The sequence below is a fragment of the Ranitomeya imitator genome, chromosome 1 (assembly GCF_032444005.1).
Source record: "Ranitomeya imitator isolate aRanImi1 chromosome 1, aRanImi1.pri, whole genome shotgun sequence".
In the NCBI taxonomy this organism is placed as follows: domain Eukaryota; kingdom Metazoa; phylum Chordata; class Amphibia; order Anura; family Dendrobatidae; genus Ranitomeya; species Ranitomeya imitator.
Window position 1 is genome coordinate 894,785,357 of NC_091282.1, and position 25,581 is coordinate 894,810,937.

At 44.9% G+C, this 25,581-nt stretch overlaps 1 protein-coding gene across 2 annotated transcripts in view; it reads right to left on the bottom strand.

Annotated features, from left to right (window-relative positions):
• Positions 1 to 980: 980 nt before the first annotated feature.
• FAM47E (family with sequence similarity 47 member E) overlaps positions 981 to 25,581 on the bottom strand; it is a 113,781-nt gene continuing 89,180 nt past the window's right edge. The window contains exon 8 of one of the 2 annotated variants that reach the window (XM_069743244.1): positions 981 to 2,660. In XM_069743244.1, the coding sequence (XP_069599345.1) occupies positions 2,520 to 2,660 (141 nt within the window). In that variant the 3' untranslated portion in view covers positions 981 to 2,519. The remainder of the gene's footprint in view (positions 2,661 to 25,581) is intronic. The other variant, XM_069743239.1, reaches the window with a different exon arrangement.

Consider the following 25,581-nt stretch of genomic DNA (forward strand, 5'->3'; position numbering starts at 1 on the left):
TTACAGAACCCCCAGCACCAAGAATATGTTATGCAGTATATATTATGTATAATAGGTTCCATGTGAAATGCATCAGTCCACAGGCTGCGCCCCTGGGCAGAGGGGACACGATATTCCCCTTTTGTCTTCCCCCACCTTTGTAATTCCCACAGTAAATATCAGCAGGCTCCGGCCCCCTGCGGCTATTGTAATGTATGTCTGGCCTGCTTTTTCTATTGGCCTGCCCTGTGTATCTGTGTTATATATTCTGTGTGCTGTAAATAAAGTGTGTTCTTTTAGACTGGAAATACGTGGAGTAGCAGTCAGCTTTTATATGCTCTCACGTAATCAAGGAATTCCAGCCAGCGTCCTTCATTCAGAATCCAGCAAAAGCAGAGTGGACCTCCTGAAACACGGGGTGGTACTGAAAGAGGTACCCCAGCTTGGTAGACCCCGTTACATCATTGTTCTCAGCAGCACATCACCTGGTTTGAATTGCAGATATGCTAATAACATGATTATGTACAGTATGGGGACAGATTGATCTACTAGTGATTGTGTTCATCATTCTTTGTCGTCTTGTGTAAAGAGGCCGGGAAGCAAGCGTCAATCGACTTCAATATTGTCGATTACGCTTGTTTAATGGCCTGAATTCAGCGCATGTAAATACAACCAAAATGTATCTGTGTGATGGTGCAATATGTTAGCATTTGGGGCCCCACTTTAATCTTTTGTTCAGGGCCCCACTTTGTCTAAAACCATCCCTGCTAACAATTAAACATCTGTTATTTCTGTTCTGCAGTCTATGGCGGTGTCACATGGACAGCACAGAGATGTCACACTTTATATAACCCGTGTGCACATGTGCAGGACATATTGTCGTCCATGCTGATAGAAAAAAACATGCAGGTGGGAAGATGTGGCCTATCCAATCAGCCGATTATCCTAACAAGCAGATATTGATTATTCAAGGCCTATCCAAGCATTCTAGACCTGTATTAGGTTTTGTTGACACATTATAATTTTTATTCATGTGAGGATATGGCCGCTTATTAAAGACTATAGGACAAACGGACGTAGAGCGGAGTCCACAGCTCAAAGAGACAGAGACTTTTTACATCACTGGCGCACCCGTTACATCATTATTATTGTAATTTAATCGTTATTTGCTTGCTCATCAGTTCATCCTCAGGAATGAATGTTTCTATACAATGGCAGCCAGCAGAGGAAGGCGAGCAGGCTATATCTTATGTAAACCTAAGGCCAGACTCTATCAATTCCATCTGTATGAAGGTCTCATGCCTATTGCACTCCCAAACCTAGGCCCATTGTGTGGATGGAGATAGTAGACCAATGAGAGCCATCATCACAGGGTTCTCACATATAGTCCCAGCTGATGGAATATGCTTTGTTCTATGAGCTAAATGAACATGTTTAATGGGGAGGGAGAAAAAGACAACGTTGAATCAGACAGTTGTTGGGGGCACTTCGAAGTGAGAGGATCCAGGCTGGGATGGATGGTCTAGGGAGTTTTGGAGATCGGTTGCCGGCTGGAGGGATATCCATAAGCTACGGTTGTGATATCCATCGTCTGGAGGAACAAAGGCTGTGACTGCACACTATACCGGCTGGAGATATGAAAAGCTGTGGGCCAACCAAAAGTTGGGATACAGTGGGTATCACCTGGAATGGGGCCAGTGGAACTACCGATCTTAGATTGGGAACTTGTGGACTGAGGTCATTGTATTTTGGTCATCTACATGGATTTGTTGTACAACCATGGATGTATGGAATAAAAATAGTTGCCTCGTTAACCTGCCTAGGTTATTCTTATAACCCACAACCTCAGATCCTGACAATTCAGTTTTGTATTTTTCTTAGCAAAAGCTGGGATTGGGACTCAAATTTCTAACTATTATTCCTCCTCGTAGGATGCACTTCCGTTTTTTGAATATTAGAGGAACTGTTCATTACTTTTATACTGATGATCTATCTTTAGTATCAATCATCAATGCAAAATCAGATAGGTTCCTTCCGATACCCGGCAACCCCATCATACAGTTGTTATCAGCAGTGGCCTGATATAAACAGTGTATGGGGTGGAACACCACACTTTAGTGGTTGCTGCCAGGTACTGCAGATCAGCTCTCATTCTCTTCAGAGTTGATCTGCAGTACCCGGCAGCGGCCATTAAACACTGTATGGAGCTTTGGCTATCCGCTTTGTGCTCTGTTTACTTTTGCTCCATCAGAGATGACAACAGTTGATCGGGTGGGGAGGCCGGTGACAGGTGTCAGATTGATCTTATAGACATTACATATCCAAAGGATAATGAATATAACTTTAGTGGACAACCCTTTAAATACATGCATCCAAAAATAGATTGTATACACAATGCCATTTAGAGAAAATGCTACGACTTTACAAGTTCACTATGACAATTTGTTGTGAAATTAGTCTCTTAAAACTACTAGTTTTGCTTTTTCCAATGTTTATTACTCTGCTTGTCATTTTAATTAGTCTAACGGTATGATGTTTACTTAGTTTATTATACTATCTTCATGGGTGGAGGCTGAGCTGGACCGGTACCAGGTGTTTCTTGCAGAAGCTGTTCGGGATTCAGTTACAATTGTGCTGTCCGAGGTGGCACCATCCTTCTTAAAGAACAGTTTATTGAGAAACTGAAAGAGAAATGAAACAATTTTTTAGGAAATGAAGTGTTATGTAATGTGACTTGGGAACATGTTTGACACGGATGTGATGGTACAATAAGTGAAAGATGCTTCCTGTTTCCACACGTGAATATTGAGCATGTGCAGTGCTGGACCAAAGGGGCAACATGCTGTGGAAGAAAATGTGAATGTTTTCATACAAGGAATTGGGATATGCAATTTTCTCTACCTTTTTCTTGAATCCAGTGTTCACAGCAAAATACCGTATTTTTCAAATTATAAGACGCACTTTTTCCCAAAAAAATTTGGGAGGAAAATGAGGGTGCATCTTATAATTCGAATATACATGACTGGCCGCGTTGGAGCAGGGTCTCAAGGTCGCTGCTGGAGGAGGCAAGAGTGGCGCGTTGCTGCAGGCCGCAGGCAGGGATGAGGGGGTGTTTGGTGGTGCTGGGGGACCCCGCCGACATTTTGTGAAAGCTCGGGTCTCCTGCACTTCCATGGTTTATGTTGCAGTGGACTCCGGGAAAATACTGCCAAGGGCAGCGCATGTCCAGATGAAGATCTCAGCACCAAGATCTCAAGAGATGAGGTCTCAGCACCAAAATCTCCATCTGCACATGCGCCACCCCCGGCAGCCATTTTCCCAGAGTCCACCGCAAAGTAAACCATGAAAGTAGGGGGTCGCCGGGCTTTCACAAAATGTTGGCGGAGCCCCCGCACCACCGAAATTCCACAGCATCGCACATCCGAGTACCCCTTTCTCCCAGTCAGGGGTCCGCAACATCGCCCCACTCCAGCCTCCGCCAGCAGAGACCCTGGGACCCCGCTTCACTGCAGCCACCATCTCCGGTAAGCAATAAGACACATGGATTGTAAGAAGCACCACCATTTTATAAAAAAAAAGTTTTTTTTCCTATTTTGCACCTTAAAATTTGGGGTGCATCTTATAATCCAGTGCATCTTATAAACTGTAAAATATGGTAACACATTACAGGCTGAAATGTGGATCCATTTTTAAGCATTTATTGTCCCTTATGTGTCAAGTAAATACCCCTCTGCAAAATAATATTTATTTAATAATCAATTATATGAAATGAACTGAGAAACCTTTGTTCTTCTAAAAGATAGTCCACATTCACAGTACCACTTGGACTATCAATGCATTTTGCTGGCCAAATGTTGGCCTGCAAGACATCAACCAGTTTCCTGAATGTGAATGTCTGGTGCAGGCAGTGGCAGCTCTGTAGATGACTTATATGAGAGAAGGGTTATTAAGATTTATGGTGAATTTACTACATGTTGTAAATGTCCAACCTAACATTTGTGAGCCCATCTGATCTGTTTCCTTACAAGCACTTATTAGCAACCACTCTCCCCCCAACCCTCCAGACATTGTCCACCTAATTACAAGTGTGCAGGACTTCAGCAGTCTTGACTTTTCCCCATAAAAAAGCCATGTAGTAAATGTTGTTCAATAATCCCAATCATTTGTTTCATGCATTAAAAAACAAAGGTTTGGACCCCTGAGGGATAGTGGATTTGTCACACTTACCCTGGAATTAAGATACTAACTGATTGTGGAGACACAACTCCTCCTCCACTAGCCTGGCTGTCTTTAGAAAGACCATGCAGGCCAGGGCTCAACCCACTTAACACCCGACTCTTTCCTGTGGGAAGAATACTACTCAGACAACACAGGGTGAGGGTAACACACTGAGGTAATACTTTATTGGATCACCAACAGTCAATAACATATAGTACAGTCCAAGCAAGTAGAGAAAATGGTGCAAATGACAGAGTCTGACCCTTCTGCTGACTCATCAGGGATTAGAACATCTGCGACTTCGGGACATACAGTGCTAACTACCCCAACCAGTAACACTCTGCTTTTGGCGGGCACCCACAAAGAGGAGGTAGTGGCAAGCTGAGGAAGCTGACCAAGTACAATGATGTATTTGTGCGGGCAACCTGATTGTCCCAACCTGGGTTCTCCAAATGTCTCCAATGGGTTCATTGATGGGCAGTGGAGAAGATCTGTATTCCACTAGTTGTAGCCATGGTTCCTCAGCTGATGTGCTCTAGAGCAGAGGTGTCAAACTGCATTCCTCGAGGGCCGCAAACAGGTCATGTTTTCAGAATTTCCTTGTATTGCACAGGTGATAATTTAATCACCTGCACAGAATGATTCCAGCACCTTGTGCAATACAAGGAAAAACTGAAAACATGACCTGTTTGCGGCCCTCGAGGAATGCAGTTTGACACCTCTGCTCTAGAGTCTCACTGGAGAGGGAGAAAAGCCCCATTTATTCCCACAGCTCTCATTCAGGGCATTCTCCCACAGGAATGGGGGAAGATAGGGTGAGGTTATCCATCTTTGTTCTATTGTTCAATTAAACTGCATATTTGTCTTCTAAGTTGTGTAGACTAGTAAACAAAAGGGGATGATACAATGTGCAATTAGCAGGCATTCAACAAATTAACAAACATAAATTGTTCAATTAATCTGCATATTTGTCTGCGTATTTGCAGACTGGTAAAGAGCACGCAGTTGATATAACACATAATCAGCGGGCATTCCACAGATTAATATACAACAAGAGTCAACATACAGTCGTATATGAACAACGGCTCATTTCCCTTGACCTACTGAATACGTCCTTCTTAATTAGCCCCAGAGACTGCTGGATCCTGGTGTAGGTTGCTGTTGATGGAGCTGCCAGAAGTGATAGGCTTCTTATCATCCTTCTCTACTTATTGTGAAAATCCATTGGCATTTATTTCACTTCAGACATGGATGTAAGAGGTTTCACCTTCATGAGAACAAAACTTTGTATCATCCAGTTTCTTTAAGGCATATTCCATGTCTACCTTGCGAATAAACTCCACAATCCCCATTCCATCGTTGTGAATATCAGCACAGCAGACGTCTCCAGCTTCTCTCATAAGATATTTCAGAACCTACCAACTCCCCTGAGATGAGGACTCTGTATTCAGATTGCCAGGACTGGGGTCCACATAGGAAACTCCACACATAACCAACGAGAACCAAACTCGTATCCATTGTGTCTAAACACAGCGTCGTCCACATCCCGCAGATCCTGGAAGCTTCACCTGCAATTGCTCAGCTCGATGGTACGAATCCGCCCCTACCGATGGAACAGCTCCTGTAGCTCCTTGTCCTGTACATCAGCCAGTGAATTGTCCTGATAAATGAACCCATCCTCAGAGTGCTGACCTCCAGCCAGAGAGTTGGCTGTTATGACCTGGTGGTCAGGACAATAATGGACCTGGTGGTTAAGAGCACACGGAATGACCTGATAGTTACTGATAATAAAGGACGAGCTCTGGGACGTGGGAACTCTGCTGACCGCAATCCCTAATCCTATCAAACACACTAGAAATAGCCGTGGATTGCGCCTAACGCTCCCTATGCAACTCGGCACAGCCTAAGGAACTAGCCAGCCCTGAAGATAGAAAAATAAAGCCTACCTTGCCTCAGAGAAATTCCCCAAAGGAAAAGGCAGCCCCCCACATATAATGACTGTGAGTAAAGATGAAAATACAAACACAGAGATGAAATAGATTAAGCAAAGTGAGGCCCGACTTACTGAACAGACCGAGGATAGGAAAGGATACTTTGCGGTCAGCACAAAAACCTACAAAAAGACCACGCAGAGGGCGCAAAAAGACCCTCCGCACCGACTCACGGTGCGGAGGCGCTCCCTCTGCGTCCCAGAGCTTCCAGCAAGCAAGACAACAATGAAAATAGCAAGCTGGACAGAAAAATAGCAAACCAAAGAAATACAAGCTGGAACTTAGCTTCTGTTGGGAAGACAGGTCACAAGAACGATCCAGGAGTGAACTAGACCAATACTGGAACATTGACAGGTGGCATGGAGCAAAGATCTAAGTGGAGATAAATAGAGCAGCCAGCTAACGAATTAACCTCGTCACCTGAGGAAGGAAACTCAGAAACACCCACCAGAGGAAGTCCATGGACAGAACCAGCCGAAATACCATTCATGACCACAGGAGGGAGCCCGACAACAGAATTCACAACAGTACCCCCCCCCTTGAGGAGGGGTCACCGAACCCTCACCAGAGCCCCCAGGCCGACCAGGATGAGCCAAATGAAAGGCACGAACCAGATCGGCAGCATGAACATCAGAGGCAAAAACCCAGGAATTATCTTCCTGACTAGGGTTGAGCGAAACGGGTCGAACATTTTCAAAAGTCGCCGACTTTTGGCTAAGTCGGGGTTTCATGAAACCCGATCCGACCCCTGTGCGGGGTCGGCCATGCGGTACGCGACTTTCGCGCCAAAGTCGCGTTTCAATGACGCGAAAAGCGCCATTTCTCAGCCAATGAAGGTAAACGCAGAGTGTGGGCAGCGTGATGACATAGGTCCTGGTCCCCACCATCTTAGAGAAGGGCATTGCAGTGATTGGCTTGCTGTCTGCGACGTCACAGGGGCTATAAAGAGGCGTTCCCGCCGACCGCCATCTTACTGCTGCTGATCTGAGCTTAGGGAGAGGTTGCTGCCGCTTTGTCAGAAGCAGGGATAGCGTTAGGCAGGGTCCATTAACCACAAAACCGCTTGTGCTGCAGCGATTTGCACTGTCCAACACCACCCTCGGTGTGCAGGGACAGTGGAAGTTTTTTTTTTTTTTTTTTCCCCCTCAGCGCTGTAGCTCATTGGGCTGCCCTAGAAGGCTCCCTGATAGCTGCATTGCTGTGTGTACGCCGCTGTGCAAACCAACTGCTTTTTTCAAAGCACAAATCCTCTTGTTCCTTCCTTTCTGCACAGCTATCTTTTTTGTTTGTCCACACTTTTTATTTCATTTGTGCATCAGTCCACTCCTTATTGCTGCCTGCCATACCTGGCTGAGATTACTGCAGGCAGGGAGATAGTAGCTGCCTGCCATACCTGGCTGAGATTACTGCAGGCAGGGAGATAGTAATTGTAGGACATTCCCTGTTTTTTTGTTTTTTTTTTGGTGGGAGATTAAGATTGGCAATTTGGCATTTCTGCTAGAGTGCCATCCCTGTGTGTGCCATCTCTCTCACATAGTGGGCCATAGAAAGCCTTTTCATTTTTCTGTATTTTTTTTTGTGGGGTGTATAAATTCTCCCTGATAAAAATACAGTGGGAGATTAATATTGGCCTTTGGGCTTGTGTGCCAGTCCTGAGTGTGCCATCTCTCTCACAAATAGTGGGCCATAGAAAGCCTATTTTATTTTTTTTTGGGTTTTATAAATTCTCCCTGAAAAAAAGGGAGATTAATATTGGCCTCTGGGCTTGTGTGCCAGTCCTGAGCGTGCCATCTGTGCCATCTCTCTCACAAATAGTGGGCCATAGAAAGCCTATTTAATTTTTTTTTTGGTTTTATAAATTCTCCCTGAAAAAAAGGGAGATTAATATTGGCCTCTGGGCTTGTGTGCCAGTTGTGAGCGTGCCATCTGTGCCAGTCCTGAGCGTGCCATCTCTCTCACAAATAGTGGGCCATAGAAAGCCTATTTAATTTTTTTTTTTGTTTTATAAATTTTCCCTGAAAAAAGGGAGATTAATATTGGCCTCTGGGCTTGTGTGCCAGTTGTGAGCGTGCCATCTGTGCCAGTCCTGAGCGTGCCATCTCTCTCACAAATAGTGGGCCATAGAAAGCCTATTTAATTTTTTTTTTGGTTTTATAAATTTTCCCTGAAAAAAGGGAGATTAATATTGGCCTCTGGGCTTGTGTGCCAGTTGTGAGCGTGCCATCTGTGCCAGTCCTGAGCGTGCCATCTCTCTCACAAATAGTGGGCCATAGAAAGCCTATTTAAATATTTTTTTGGTTTTATAAATTCTCCCAGAAAAAAAGGGAGATTAATATTGGCCTCTGGGCTTCTGTGCCAGTCCTGAGCGTGCCATCTGTGCCAGTCCTGAGCGTCCCATCTCTCTCACAAATAGTGGGCCATAGAAAGCCTATTTTTTTTTTTTTTTGGGTTTTAGAAATTCTCCCTGGAAAAAAAAAGGGAGATTAATATTGCCCTTTGGGCTTGTGTGCCAGTACTAAGCGTTCCATCTCTCTCTCTCTCTCTCTCAGTCAGTGGGCCATAGAACGCCTATTTTTGGTTTTATTTGTTTTCTAAATTCTCCCTGAAAAAATCATTTTATTTTATTTGGTTTCTAAATTCTTCCTGATAAAATCATATTTTTTTTATTATTTTTTTTTCTAAAGTCTCCCTGAAAAAAAAAAAAAAAAAAAAAAACAGTGGGAGATTAATATTGGCCTTTCTGCTTGTGTGCCAGTCTTGACTCCTGGGTGCGTCATCTCTCAGTCAGTGGGCCATAGAACGCCTATTTTTGGTTTTATTTGTTTTATAAATTCTCCCTGAAAAAATCATTTTATTTTATTTGGTTTCTAAATTCTTCCTGATAAAATCATATTTTTTTTATTATTTTTTTTTCTAAAGTCTCCCTGAAAAAAAAAAAAAAAAACAACCAAAAAAAACAGTGGGAGATTAATATTGGCCTTTCTGCTTGTGTGCCAGTCTTGACTCCTGGGTGTGCCATCTCTCTCTCTCTCTCTCTCTCTCTCTCCAATTGTGGTCCATAGAAAGCCTATATTTTTTTTCCTTGATTTGAGTTCCAAAATCTACCAGAGAAAATAACTGCATCAATCATTGGTAGAAAAATATTGGCCTCTGGGCTTGTGTGCCACTCCTGACTCCTGTGTGCGTCATCTCTCAGTCAGTGGGCCATAGAACGCCTATTTTTGTTTTTATTTTTTTTATAAATTCTCCCTGAAAAAATCATTTTATTTTATTTGGTTTCTAAATTCTTCCTGATAAAATCATATTTTTTTTATTATTTTTTTTTCTAAAGTCTCCCTGAAAAAAAAAAAAAACAAACAAACAAAAAAAACAGTGGGAGATTAATATTGGCCTTTCTGCTTGTGTGCCAGTCTTGACTCCTGGGTGCGTCATCTCTCAGTCAGTGGGCCATAGAACGCCTATTTTTGGTTTTATTTGTTTTATAAATTCTCCCTGAAAAAATCATTTTATTTTATTTGGTTTCTAAATTCTTCCTGATAAAATCATATTTTTTTTATTATTTTTTTTTCTAAAGTCTCCCTGAAAAAAAAAAAAAAAAAAACAGTGGGAGATTAATATTGGCCTTTCTGCTTGTGTGCCAGTCTTGACTCCTGGGTGTGCCATCTCTCTCTCTCTCTCTCTCTCTCCAATTGTGGTCCATAGAAAGCCTATATTTTTTTTCCTTGATTTGGGTTCCAAAATCTACCAGAGAAAATAACTACATCAATCATTGGTAGAAAAATATTGGCCTCTGGGCTTGTGTGCCACTCCTGACTCCTGTGTGCGTCATCTCTCAGTCAGTGGGCCATAGAACGCCTATTTTTGTTTTTATTTTTTTTATAAATTCTCCCTGAAAAAATCATTTTATTTTATTTGGTTTCTAAATTCTTCCTGATAAAATCATATTTTTTTTATTATTTTTTTTTCTAAAGTCTCCCTGAAAAAAAAAAAAAAAAAAACAAACAAAAAAAACAGTGGGAGATTAATATTGGCCTTTCTGCTTGTGTGCCAGTCTTGACTCCTGGGTGCGTCATCTCTCAGTCAGTGGGCCATAGAACGCCTATTTTTGGTTTTATTTGTTTTATAAATTCTCCCTGAAAAAATCATTTTATTTTATTTGGTTTCTAAATTCTTCCTGATAAAATCATATTTTTTTTATTATTTTTTTTTCTAAAGTCTCCCTGAAAAAAAAAAAAAAAAACAACCAAAAAAAACAGTGGGAGATTAATATTGGCCTTTCTGCTTGTGTGCCAGTCTTGACTCCTGGGTGTGCCATCTCTCTCTCTCTCTCTCTCTCCAATTGTGGTCCATAGAAAGCCTATATTTTTTTTCCTTGATTTGGGTTCCAAAATCTACCAGAGAAAATAACTACATCAATCATTGGTAGAAAAATATTGGCCTCTGGGCTTGTGTGCCACTCCTGACTCCTGTGTGCGTCATCTCTCAGTCAGTGGGCCATAGAACGCCTATTTTTGTTTTTATTTTTTTTATAAATTCTCCCTGAAAAAATCATTTTATTTTATTTGGTTTCTAAATTCTTCCTGATAAAATCATATTTTTTTTATTATTTTTTTTTCTAAAGTCTCCCTGAAAAAAAAAAAAAAAAAAACAAACAAAAAAAACAGTGGGAGATTAATATTGGCCTTTCTGCTTGTGTGCCAGTCTTGACTCCTGGGTGTGCCATCTCTCTCTCTCTCTCTCTCTCCAATTGTGGTCCATAGAAAGCCTATATTTTTTTTCCTTGATTTGGGTTCCAAAATCTACCAGAGAAAATAACTACATCAATCATTGGTAGAAAAATATTGGCCTCTGGGCTTGTGTGCCACTCCTGACTCCTGTGTGCGTCATCTCTCAGTCAGTGGGCCATAGAACGCCTATTTTTGTTTTTATTTTTTTTATAAATTCTCCCTGAAAAAATCATTTTATTTTATTTGGTTTCTAAATTCTTCCTGATAAAATCATATTTTTTTTATTATTTTTTTTTCTAAAGTCTCCCTGAAAAAAAAAAAAAAACAACCAAAAAAAACAGTGGGAGATTAATATTGGCCTTTCTGCTTGTGTGCCAGTCTTGACTCCTGGGTGTGCCATCTCTCTCTCTCTCTCTCTCTCTCTCTCCAATTGTGGTCCATAGAAAGCCTATATTTTTTTTCCTTGATTTGGGTTCCAAAATCTACCAGAGAAAATAACTACATCATTGGTAGAAAAATATTGGCCTCTGGGCTTGTGTGCCACTCCTGACTCCTGTGTGCGTCATCTCTCAGTCAGTGGGCCATAGAACGCCTATTTTTGTTTTTATTTGTTTTATAAATTCTCCCTGAAAAAATCATTTTATTTTATTTGGTTTCTAAATTCTTCCTGATAAAATCATATTTTTTTTATTATTTTTTTTTCTAAAGTCTCCCTGAAAAAAAAAAAAAACAAACAAACAAAAAAAACAGTGGGAGATTAATATTGGCCTTTCTGCTTGTGTGCCAGTCTTGACTCCTGGGTGTGCCATCTCTCTCTCTCTCTCTCTCTCTCTCTCTCTCTCTCTCTCTCCAATTGTGGTCCATAGAAAGCCTATATTTTTTTTCCTTGATTTGGGTTCCAAAATCTACCAGAGAAAATAACTCCATCAATCATTGGTAGAAAAATATTGGCCTCTGGGCTTGTGTGCCACTCCTGATTCCTGTGTGCGTCATCTCTCACTCAGTGGCCCATAGAAAGCATATAGTTTGTTACATTTGTTTTCTAAATTCTCCCTGCAAAAATCTATTTTTTTTTTTTTGGGGGGGTTTCTAAAGTGTTCCTGAAAAAAATAAAAATAAAAAAAAAATAATAGTGTGACATTAATATTAACATTTGTGCTTCAGTGACAGTCCTGCGTGTGGGGCATCTCTCTAATTTGCAGCCACCAAAAAAAGAGTGTGTAACATTGGGCCTGATTTTCGCTGTGGTCTCACCAACCTGTAAAGGGGTAGCTAAATCATACTGAAGTTATAGCTCACCGTGTAAGTTGTGTGACTGCAACAAATAACGTTAGTTTGGTTACGTTTTTAAAACAATGAGGAAGTCTAGTGGAAGAGGTGTGGCCGGGGGCGTTCATTGTCAGCTGGTAATGAGGGTAGTGGTAGTGGTGGAGCATCAGGTGGTCGTGGGGAAAAAAATATTGCACCTAAGTCTGGAGCTGTGGAGCCAGGTTCGTCGTCCGGCTACACAAGGCCTCGAACGCTCCCTTTTCTGGGATTAGGAAAACCGCTTTTAAAGCCGGAGCAGCAAGAGCAAGTTTTGGCTTATCTTGCTGACTCAGCCTCTAGCTCTTTTGCCTCCTCTCGTGAAACTGGTAAAAGTAAAAGCAGCGCGTCGTTAGTGGATGTTCACGGTCAGGGACAAGTCACTTCCTTGTCCTCTTCAGCAAAAACAACAACAGAGAAGAATGCAGCAGGCGACACAACGGGTTACTCCATGGAGCTCTTTACACATACCGTCCCTGGCTTAGAAAGTGAAGCAGTTAACAGTCCATGCCCATTACAAATTGAATCTGACATGGAGTGCACTGACGCACAGCCACAGCCAGACTACTATGCTGGTCCTTTGACTCAGACCACAACATTGCCCTCGCAGGGTGCTGATCAAGAATCAGACCCTGATGAGACTATGTTGCCCCATCACGAACGCTATACCACCGAACGACACGGTGACACAGACGAAGTTGCGCAGGAGGTACAAGAAGAGTTATTAGATGACCCAGTTCTTGACCCCGATTGGCAGCCATTGGGGGAACAGGGTGCAGGCGGCAGCAGTTCTGAAGCAGAGGAGGAGGAGGGGCCGCAGCAGGCATCAACATCGCCACAGGTTCCATCTGCCGGGCCCGTATCTTGCCCAAAACGCGTGGCAAAGCCAAAACCTGGTGGAGGACAGCGTGGCCATCCGGTTAAAGCTCAGTCTGCAATGCCTGAAAAGGTATCCGATGCTAGAAAGAGTGCAGTCTGGCATTTTTTTAAACAACATCCAATTGATCAGCGCAAAGTCATCTGTCAAAAATGTTCTACTTCCTTAAGCAGAGGTCAGAATCTGAAAAGTCTCAATACTAGTTGCATGCATAGACATTTAACCACCATGCATTTGCAAGCTTGGACTAACTACCAAACGTCCCTTAAGGTTGTAGCACCCTCGGCCAATGAAGCTACTCATCAACGCAACATCCCTTCCGGCAGTGTAGGGCCACCATTTTCTGCACCACCTGCAGTATCTGTGCAGGTTTCTTTGCCAGGCCAAAGCAGTCAGGGTCAGGGAATCTCCAGTTTCGTAGTAGGAAACACTGCATCTAGGGCACCGGCGGCAACAATACCATCTCCCACCGTCTCTCAGTCTGCCATGTCCACCGGCACCCCCGCTAGTTCCACGATCTCCAGCTCTCCAGTCCAGCTCACCCTACATGAGACTATGGTTAGAAAAAGGAAGTACTTAGCCTCGCATCCGCGTACACAGGGTTTGAACGCCCACATAGCTAGACTAATCTCGTTAGAGATGATGCCCTACCGGTTAGTTGAAAGCGAAGCTTTCAAAGACCTGATGGACTACGCTGTACCACGCTACGAGCTACCCAGTCGACACTTTTTTTCCAGAAAAGCCATCCCAGCCCTCCACCAGCATGTTAAAGAGCGCATCGTCCATGCACTCAGGCAATCTGTGAGCACAAAGGTGCACCTGACAACAGATGCATGGACCAGTAGGCATGGCCAGGGACGTTACGTGTCCATCACGGCACACTGGGTAAATGTGGTGGATTCAGGGTCCACAGGGGACAGCAAGTTTGGGACAGTTCTGCCTAGCCCACGGTCTAGTAAACAGTTGTCTGTAGCCGTTCGCACCCCCTCCTCCTCCTCCTCCTCCTCGTCCTCCTGCAGAAGCAAGAGCTCGTCCACAGACCGCAGTCGCACAAACACTCCATCCGCACCTGCCACTGTTGCACACCAGGTCTCCCATTATGGGGCAGCTACTGGCATACGTCAGCAGGCTGTATTGGCTATGAAGTGTTTGGGCGACAATAGACACACCGCGGAAGTTCTGTCCGAGTTCTTGCAGCAAGAAACGCAGTCATGGCTGGGCACTGTAGATCTTGAGGCAGGCAAGGTAGTGAGTGATAACGGAAGGAATTTCATGGCTGCCATCTCCCTTTCCCAACTGAAACACATTCCTTGCCTGGCTCACACCTTAAACCTGGTGGTGCAGTGCTTCCTGAAAAGTTATCCGGGGTTATCCGACCTGCTCCTCAAAGTGCGTGGACTTTGCGCACATATCCGCCGTTCGCCTGTACACTCCAGCCGTATGCAGACCTATCAGCGTTCTTTGAACCTTCCCCAGCATCGCCTAATCATAGACGTTGCAACAAGGTGGAACTCAACACTGCACATGCTTCAGAGACTGTGCGAACAGAGGCGGGCTGTTATGTTTTTGTGGGAGGATACACATACACGGGCAGGCAGTAGGATGGCAGACATGGAGTTGTCAGGTGTGCAGTGGTCGAAGATTCAAGACATGTGTCAAGTCCTTCAGTGTTTTGAGGAATGCACATGGCTGGTTAGTGCAGACAACGCCATAATAAGCATGAGCATCCCCCTAATGCGTCTGCTGATGCAAAGTTTGACGCACATAAAGGATCAGGCGTCTGCACCAGAGGAAGAGGAAAGCCTTGATGACAGTCAGCGATTGTCTGGTCAGGGCAGTGTACATGACGAGGTACCGGGCGAAGAGGAGGTGGAGGATGAGGAGGATGATGGGGATGAGTATATTTTTAATGAGGAAGCTTTCCCGGGGGCACGGGAAATTGGTGGCGTGGCAAGGCCGGGTTCTGGTTTTTTGAGGGACACAAGTGACGTAGATTTGCCTGCAACTGCCCCTCAACCAAGCACAACCGCAGATTTGACAACGGGAACTTTGGCCCACATGGCGGATTATGCCTTGCGTATCCTCAAAAGGGACACACGCATTACAAAAATGATGAACGATGACGATTACTGGTTGGCCTGCCTCCTTGATCCTCGCTATAAAGGCAAATTGCAAAATATTATGCCACATGAGAACTTGGAACTAATATTAGCAACAAAACAATCAACTCTTGTTGACCGTTTGCTTCTGGCATTCCCTGCACACAGCGCCCGTGATCGTTCTCACACGAGCTCCAGGGGCCAGCAGACCAGAGGTGTTAGAGGGGCAGAAATCAGAAGTGGCGTTGGCCAGAGGGGTTTTCTGACCAGGTTGTGGAGTGATTTTTCTATGACCGCAGACAGGACAGGTACTGCAGCATCAATTCAAAGTGACAGGAGACAACATTTGTCCAGTATGGTTACAAACTATTTTTCATCCCTTATCGATGTTCTCCCTCAACCGTCATTCCCATTTGATTACTGGGCATCCAAATTAGACACCTGGCCAGAATTGGCAGAATATGCATTGCAGGAGCTTGCTTGCCCGGCAGCTAGTGTCCTATCAGAAAGAGTATTCAGTGCTGCAGGTTCAATACTAACAGAAAAAAGGACTCGTCTGGCTACCCAAAATGTAGATGATCTAACCTTCATTAAAATGAACCACAACTGGATTTCAAAATCTTTTGCCCCACCCTGCCCGGCTGACACCTAGCTTTCCTATGAAAAGGTCTTGCCTGTGGACTATTCTGAATGACTTTTCCAATCTCGTAATTTTCTTCACCTGATTGTCCAGCATACGACATGTTTCCACCTCACGAAATGGCCAAACTCCCCACACGGGGCCGTGCTATCGCCACTTTGCGCTTGGACCCTTGAGAGTGCTGTTTGTCTGAAGAGGTGGGTGTGGCCGCTTTTGGTCGACGGCACTGCCACTGGGTCCCTCATAGTACAATAAAGTGTCTCTGGCGGTGGTGGTGCGCACCCAACGTCAGACACACCGTTGTAATATGAGGGGCCCTGTGCCTGTACCGCCGGCCACAAGACAGTTCCCCCCCCCAGCTCAAACAGTGCTCTACCACTAGCAAAATTATCTCTCACAGCTTCACCAATGTGTAGTCTAGGCGCTGACATCCTTCAATGCCTGGCACTGACAATACCATTGTTTTGACATTTTTGTTATGTTAGGCCTTCGAAGCCTGTCTGCGGTCCCTTCTTTCTACAACTACTACACTGACCAGGCCACTGCTGGCCGTGTTACCCTGGAACCAATTTAAAAGTGCCTACAGTCAGCCCAATTTTGTTATGTTAGGCCTTCGAAGACTGTCTGCCGTCACTCCTTCCACTAGACTTCCACTGACCATACACTGCTGCCCATGTACCCCTGGAACCAATTTAAAGTGCCTACAGCCAGCCCAATTTTGTTATGTTAGGCCTTCGAAGCCTGTCTGCGGTCACTCCTTCCACTAGACTTCCACAGACCAGACCACTGCTGCCCGTGTACCCCTGGAACCAATTTAAAAGTGCCTACAGCCAGCCCAAGTTTGTTATGTTAGGCCTTGGAAGCCTGTCTGCGGTCACTCCTTCCACTAGACTTCCACTGACCAGACCACTGCTGCCCGTGTACCCCTGGAACCAATTTAAAAGTGCCTACAGCCAGCCCAAGTTTGTTATGTTAGGCCTTGGAAGCCTGTCTGCGGTCACTCCTTCCACTAGACTTCCACTGACCATACACTGCTGCCCATGTACCCCTGGAACAAATTTAAAAGTGCCTACAGCCAGCCCAAGTTTGTTATGTTAGGCCTTCGAAGCCTGTCTGCGTCCCGTTCTTTCAACTACAACTACACTGACCAGGCCACTGATGGCCGTGTTCCCTTGGAACCAATTTTAACTTGCCTACAGCCAGCCCTATGTTATTATGTTAGGCCTTCGAAGCCTGTCTGCGTCCCGTTCTTTCAACTACAACTACACTGACCAGGCCACTGATGGCCGTGTTCCCCTGGAACCAATTTTAACTTGCCTACAGCCAGCCCAATGTTAGGCCTTTGATGCCTGTCTGCCGTCACTCCTTCCACTAGGCCTCCACTGACCTGTCTATTGCTGCCCGTGTACCCCTTGAACCAACATCATTAAATATAAAAAAAATTAATTTGATTATAAAAAATAAGATCGTGTTGAGATCTCAAATGCAGACATTTTAACAATCAAAACAAACACACAACAAATATCTGGAACTGTACTACAAAGGTCCAACAGCTACAATTTCTTTCTCCTGCAAAAAGTTAACTGAAAGTTTTTTGGAGTTGTTAACACAGATATGGCATCCACCGAGTGTTGTCCTGTCGCGTCTCCTTTAAATTATTTCCAATAAGATGTTAAACTATTAATTTAATAAAATCAATAATTAAAAAAATAATTGAGTAAGTCAAAAGCACATTGCAAATAAACATTAATTACAAATCAAGAAGCATGGCGCGTCCGAGGGTGAGTAGATACCGAATAAGAATATAATCACCCTCGGACGCGCAATGCTTATTTACAACAGCCTTCCTTCCTAAGAATCAGCCCTTCCGTGGTGTAGAGAGAGGTTGTGTTACACTCCAAGGTGTTCCCCAGGTTGCCTTTCCTGAGCTTCGATCTTCCGGCTCTCGTTTAGTAGCTGTTGGAAACTACGCTGCATTAGGCCTACTAATTGTGTATGGGTGAAACAGTGGCGCATCTGCGGTCCCTCCTTCCACTAGGCCTCCACTGACCTGTCTACTGCGGCCCGTGTACCCCTTGAACCAACCTAATAAAATATTTAAAAAATTAATTTGATTATAAAAAATAAGATCGTGTTGAGATCTCAAATGCAGACATTTTAACAATCAAAACAAACACACAACAAATATCTGGAACTGTACTACAAAGGTCCAACAGCTACAATTTCTTTCTCCTGCAAGAAGTTAACTGAAAGTTTTTTGGAGTTGTTAACACAGATATGGCATCCACCGAGTGTTGTCCTGTCGCGTCTCCTTTAAATTATTTCCAATAAGATGTTAAACTATTAATTTAATAAAATCAATAATTAAAAAAATAATTGAGTAAGTCAAAAGCACATTGCAAATAAACATTAATTACAAATCAAGAAGCATGGCGCGTCCGAGGGTGAGTAGATACCGAATAAGAATATAATCACCCTCGGACGCGCAATGCTTATTTACAACAGCCTTCCTTCCTAAGAATCAGCCCTTTCGTGGTGTAGAGAGAGGTTGTGTTACACTCCAAGGTGTTCCCCGGGTTGCCTTTCATGAGCTTCGATCTTCCGGCTCTCGTTTAGTAGTTGGTGGAAACTACGCTGCATTAGGCCTACAAATTTGGTATGGGGTGTAGAGACAGGTTGTGTTACACTCCAAGGTTTTCACCAGGTTGCCTTTCCTGAGCTTCGATCTTCATGCTCTCGTTTAGTAGGTGTCGGAAAGTAGGCTGCATTAGGCCTACAAATTGGGTATGGGGTGGAGAGAGATGGTGTGTTACACTCCAAGGTGTTCCCCAGGTTTCCTTGCCATTGCTTCGGTCTTCCGACTCTCGTTTAGTAGTTGTAGAAAAGTACACAGCATTAGGCCTACAAAATGGGTATGGGGTGGAGAGAGATGGTGTGTTACACTCCAAGGTGTTCCCCAGGTTGCCTTTCCTGAGCTTCGATCTTCATGCTCTCGTTTAGTAGGTGTCGGAAAGTAGGCTGCATTAGGCCTACAAATTGGGTATGGGGTGGAGAGAGATGGTGTGTTACACTCCAAGGTGTTCCCCAGGTTTCCTTGCCATTGCTTCGGTCTTCCGACTCTCGTTTAGTAGTTGTAGAAAAGTACACAGCATTAGGCCTACAAAATGGGTATGGGGTGGAGAGAGATGGTGTGTTACACTCCAAGGTGTTCCCCAGGTTGCCTTTCCTGAGCTTCGATCTTCATGCTCTCGTTTAGTAGGTGTCGGAAAGTAGGCTGCATTAGGCCTAAAAAATGGGGAATGGGGTGGAGAGAGATGGTGTGTTACACTCCAAGGTGTTCCCCAGGTTTCCTTGCCATTGCTTCGGTCTTCCGACTCTCGTTTAGTAGTTGTAGAAAAGTACACAGCATTAGGCCTACAAAATGGGTATGGGGTGGAGAGAGATGGTGTGTTACACTCCAAGGTGTTCCCCAGGTTGCCTTTCCTGAGCTTCGATCTTCATGCTCTCGTTTAGTAGGTGTCGGAAAGTAGGCTGCATTAGGCCTAAAAAATGGGGAATGGGGTGGAGAGAGATGGTGTGTTACACTCCAAGGTGTTCCCCAGGTTTCCTTGCCATTGCTTCGGTCTTCCGACTCTCGTTTAGTAGTTGTAGAAAAGTACACTGCATTAGGCCTAAAAAATGGGTATGGGGTGGAGAGAGATGGTGTGTTACACTCCAAGGTGTTCCCCAGGTTGCCTTTCCTGAGCTTCGATCTTCATGCTCTCGTTTAGTAGGTGTCGGAAAGTAGGCTGCATTAGGCCTACAAATTGGGTATGGGGTGGAGAGAGATGGTGTGTTACACTCCAAGGTGTTCCCCAGGTTTCCTTGCCATTGCTTCGGTCTTCCGACTCTCGTTTAGTAGTTGTAGAAAAGTACACAGCATTAGGCCTACAAAATGGGTATGGGGTGGAGAGAGATGGTGTGTTACACTCCAAGGTGTTCCCCAGGTTGCCTTTCCTGAGCTTCTATCTTCAGGCTCTCATTAAATTGTGGTTAAATGGAACAACTGCATTTGGCGTACTAGTTGGTTTGGGGCCTACTATCGGTGTCTGCCACTCCTTGCTGTTCTCCTGGTTTCCTGTCCTGAAATACCATTTTCAGCCTCTCGTTAAGTAGTTGTTAATGTTAGACTGCATTTGGCCTACTAGTTGGGTTGGGGCCTACTATCGGTGTCTGCCACTCCTTGCTGTTCTCCTCCACTGAACAAAGCTGTGCCGCCTGTTTACTACGGTTGCCAATTTTGAACTGCATTTCGACTACTTACTGATTTGGCCCTACTCTCTGTGTCAGCCTCTCATTCCAGTTGTCCTCCACTGCAATGCCCCCTGGTTATTCCTGTGTTACCAATTTTGAACTGCATTTAGCCCACTTTCTTCTTTGGGCCTATATCTGTGTTTCCACTTCATCGTGCCCATTGCCCAGCCAGTGATAGATGAGTCTGCTGGTACATTGACCCATAACGCAACATTCCCCGTGCACGCTACACAACAACATTGTGACCCTGCTGAAAGTCAGGTTGCTCTTCCCGCATACCATACCACCTTACACGGGGACAAAGAGGAAGGTGCAGATGAAAGTGCAGGTTCCTTCATCAGGTGGGGGGAGGAATACTAGTTGGCGACGTCACTGGCACAGGGCCTCTCATAGTACGCAAAAGTGTTGCTGCCGGTGGGAGGCGCCCCCGCCGTGCAAACACACCGCTGTACTTTGAGGGGCCCTGTGCCAGTGCCAATGCCAACGAGTGGGCCCCCCCTGCTTGCTCAGGTTCACAGCACTTGCAAAGTTGAAATACTTACCTCTCCCTGCTCCACTGCCGTGACGTGGTCCAGATTTCCTGGGCCCACTAATTACTTGAACCAGCCCTACCCCCCACAACTTTAGCCAAATGACCCCCAATTTCAAATGCCTTCCAATTATTATAAGGTAAATTACGCTTGACAAGCTTCATTAAGAAGAATGGATGGTTTTGACATTAAAATGGGCACTCTAGGTGTTTTCCTGGCCCCCACTCACTGCCGACTATGCTGCCCCATTGACTTGCATTGGGTTTCGTGTTTCGGTCGATCCCGACTTTACGTCATAATCGGCCGATTTCACTCGACCCGACTTTGGACATAGTCGGGTTTCGCAAAACCCGGCTCGACTCTAAAAAGGTCAAGGTCGCTCAACTCTATTCCTGACCATAACCCTTCCACTTGACCAGGTACTGGAGCTTCCGTCTCGAAACACGAGAATCCAAAATCTTCTCCACCACATACTCCAACTCCCCCTCAACCAACACCGGGGCAGGAGGATCAACGAATGGAACCACAGGCGCCACGTATCTCCGCAACAACGGCCTATGGAACAGATTATGGATGGCAAAAGAAGCAGGAAGGGCCAAACGAAATGACACAGGATTGATAACCTCAGAAATCTTATACGGACCAATGAAACGAGGCTTAAACTTAGGAGAGGAAACCTTCATAGGAACATAACGAGACGACAACCAAACCAAATCCTCAACACGAAGTCGGGGACCCACACAGCACCGGCGGTTAGCGAAACGTTGAGCCTTCTCCTGGGACAATGTCAAATTGTCCACCACATGAGTCCAAATCTGCTGCAACCTATCCACCACAGTATCTACACCAGGACAGTCCGAAGACTCAACCTGCCCTGAAGAGAAACGAGGATGGAAACCAGAATTGCAGAAAAACGGCGAAACCAAAGTAGCCAAGCTGGCCCGATTATTAAGGGCGAACTCAGCCAATGGCAAAAAGGACACCCAATCATCCTGATCAGCAGAAACAAAGCATCTCAGATATGTTTCCAAAGTTTGATTAGTTCGTTCGGTTTGGCCATTTGTCTGAGGATGGAAAGCCGAGGAAAAAGACAAATCAATGCCCATCCTTGCACAAAAGGATCACCAAAACCTCGAAACAAACTGGGAACCTCTGTCAGAAACGATGTTCTCCGGGATACCATGTAAACGAACCACATGCTGGAAAAATAATGGCACCAAATCAGAGGAGGAAGGCAATTTAGACAAAGGTACCAAATGGACCATCTTAGAAAAGCGATCACAAACCACCCAAATGACCGACATCTTTTGAGAGACGGGGAGATCCGAAATAAAATCCATAGAAATATGCGTCCAGGGCCTCTTCGGGACCGGCAAGGGCAAAAGCAACCCACTGGCACGAGAACAGCAGGGCTTAGCCCGAGCACAAGTCCCACAGGACTGCACAAAAGAACGCACATCCCGTGACAAAGACGGCCACCAAAAGGATCTAGCCACCAAATCTCTGGTACCAAAGATTCCAGGATGCCCAGCCAACACTGAACAATGAATCTCAGAGATGACTCTACTAGTCCATCTATCAGGGACAAACAGTTTCTCCGCTGGGCAACGATCAGGGGAGATGGCAGACAAAATTACCCCCTCTTTGAGAATACCCGCCGGCTCAGGAACACCCGGAGAGTCAGGCACAAAACTCCTTGACAGCGCATCAGCCTTCACATTCTTAGAGCCCGGAAGGTACGAAACCACAAAATCAAAACAGGAGAAAAATAACGACCATCGAGCCTGTCTCGGATTCAACCATTTGGCAGACTCAAGATAAGTCAAATTCTTGTGATCTGTCAAGACCACCACGCGATGCTTGGCTCCTTCAAGCCAATGACGCCACTCCTCGAATGCCCACTTCATGGCCAACAACTCACGATTACCAACATCATAATTACGCTCAGCAGGCGAAAACTTTCTAGAAAATAAAGCACATGGCTTCATCACCGAGCCATCAGAACTTCTTTGCGACAAAACAGCCCCTGCTCCAATCTCAGAAGCATCAACCTCAACCTGAAACGGGAGCGAAACATCTGGCTGGCACAACACAGGGGCAGAAGAAAAACGACGCTTCAACTCCTGAAAAGCCTCTACAGCTGCAGAAGACCAATTGACCACATCAGCACCCTGCTTGGTCAAATCAGTCAACGGTTTAGCAACAGTAGAAAAATTAGCGATGAAGCGCCGATAAAAATTAGCAAAGCCCAGGAACTTTTGCAGGCTCTTCACAGATGTCGGCTGAGTCCAATCGTAAATGGCCTGGACTTTAACAGGGTCCATCTCGATAGTAGAAGGGGAAAAAATGAACCCCAAAAATGAAACCTTCTGAACTCCAAAGAGACACTTTGACCCCTTCACAAACAAGGAATTCGCACGAAGGACCTGGAACACCATTCTGACCTGCTTCACATGAGACTCCCAATCATCCGAAAAGACCAAAATATCATCCAAATACACAATCAGGAATTTATCCAGGTACTCTCGGAAGATGTCATGCATAAAGGACTGAAATACTGATGGAGCATTGGAAAACCCGAATGGCATAACCAGGTACTCAAAATGGCCCTCGGGCATATTAAACGTTTTCCATTCATCGCCTTGTTTAATACGCACAAGATTATACGCCCCTCGAAGATCTATCTTGGTGAACCAACTAGCCCCTTTAATACGAGCAAACAAATCAGACAGCAATGGCAAAGGATACTGAAATTTGACTGTAATTTTATTAAGAAGGCGGTAATCAATACAAGGTCTCAAAGAACCATCCTTCTTGGCCACAAAAAAGAACCCTGCTCCTAATGGTGATGACGACGGGCGAATATGGCCTTTCTCCAGGGATCCCTTTATATAACTCCGCATAGCGGCGTGTTCTAGCACAGATAAATTGAACAATCGGCCCTTAGGAAACTTACTACCAGGAATCAAATTAATTGCACAATCGCAATCCCTATGAGGAGGTAGGGCACTGGCTTTGGGCTCATCAAATACATCCCGATAATCCGACAAAAACTCTGGAACGTCAGAAGGAGTGGAAGACGAAATAGACAAAAATGGAACGTCACCATGTACCCCCTGACAACCCCAGCTGGACACAGACATAGACTTCCAGTCCAATACTGGATTATGAACCTGTGGCCATGGCAACCCCAAAACAACCACATCATGCAGATTATGCAACACCAGAAAGCGGATATCCTCCCGATGTGCAGGAGCCATGCACATGGTCAATTTGGTCCAGTACTGAGGCTTATTCTTGGCCAAAGGCGTAGCATCAATTCCTCTCAATGGAACAGGATACTGCAAGGGCTCCAAGAAAAAACCACAGCGCCTAGCATACTCCAAGTCCATCAAATTCAGGGCAGCGCCTGAATCCACAAATGCCATAACAGAATAGGATGACAAAGAGCAAATCAGAGTAACGGACAATAGAAATTTAGACTGTACCGTACCAATGGTGGCAGACCTAGCGAACCGCTTAGTGCGCTTAGGACAATCGGAGATAGCATGAGTGGAATCACCACAGTAAAAACACAGCCCATTCCGACGTCTGTGTTCTTGCCGTTCAGCTCTGGTCAAAGTCCTATCACATTGCATAGGCTCAGGCCCATGCTCAGATAGTACCGCCAAATGGTGCACAGCTTTACGCTCACGCAAGCGTCGATCGATCTGAATGGCCAAGGACATAGACTCATTCAGACCAGCAGGCATGGGAAATCCCACCATGACATCCTTAAGGGCTTCAGAGAGACCCTTTCTGAAGATTGCTGCCAGGGCACATTCATTCCACTGAGTGAGCACAGACCACTTTCTAAACTTCTGACAATATATCTCCGCTTCATCCTGACCCTGACACAGAGCCAGCAAGATTTTCTCTGCCTGAACCACTGAATTAGGTTAGTCATAAAGCAATCCAAGCGCCAGGAAAAATGCATCAACATCACGCAATGCCGGATCTCCTGGCGCAAGGGAAAATGCCCAGTCTTGAGGGTCACCACGTAACAAAGAAATAATGATCTTTACTTGTTGAACAGGGTCACCTGAGGAGTGAGGTTTCAAGGCAAGAAACAATTTACAATTATTTTTGCAATTCAAGAACTTAGATCTATCACCAAAAAACAAATCAGGAATTGGAATCCTAGGCTCTGACATCGGATTTTGAACCACAAAATCTTGAATGTTTTGTACCCTTGTAGTGAGATTATCCATCCAAGAGGACAGACCTTGAATGTCCATGTTTACACCTGTGTCCTGAACCACCCAGAGGTAAAGGGGAAAAGAGAGACAACACACACTGCAAAGAAAAAAAAATGGTCTCAGAACTTCTCTTATCCCTCTATTGAGATGCATTAGTACTTTGGGCCACCTGTACTGTTATGACCTGGTGGTCAGGACAATAATGGACCTGGTGGTTAAGAGCACACGGAATAACCTGATAGTTACTGATAATAAAGGCCGAGCTCTGGGACGTGGGAACTCTGCTGACCGCAATCCCTAATCCTATCAAACACACTAGAAATAGCCGTGGATTGCGCCTAACGCTCCCTATGCAACTCGGCACAGCCTAAGGAACTAGCTAGCCCTGAAGATAGAAAAATAAAGCCTACCTTGCCTCAGAGAAATTCCCCAAAGGAAAAGGCAGCCCCCCACATATAATGACTGTGAGTAAAGATGAAAATACAAACACAGAGATGAAATAGATTAAGCAAAGTGAGGCCCGACTTACTGAACAGACCGAGGATAGGAAAGGTTACTTTGCGGTCAGCACAAAAACCTACAAAAAGACCACGCAGAGGGCGCAAAAAGACCCTCCGCACAGACTCACGGTGCGGAGGCGCTCCCTCTGCGTCCCAGAGCTTCCAGCAAGCAAGACAACAATGA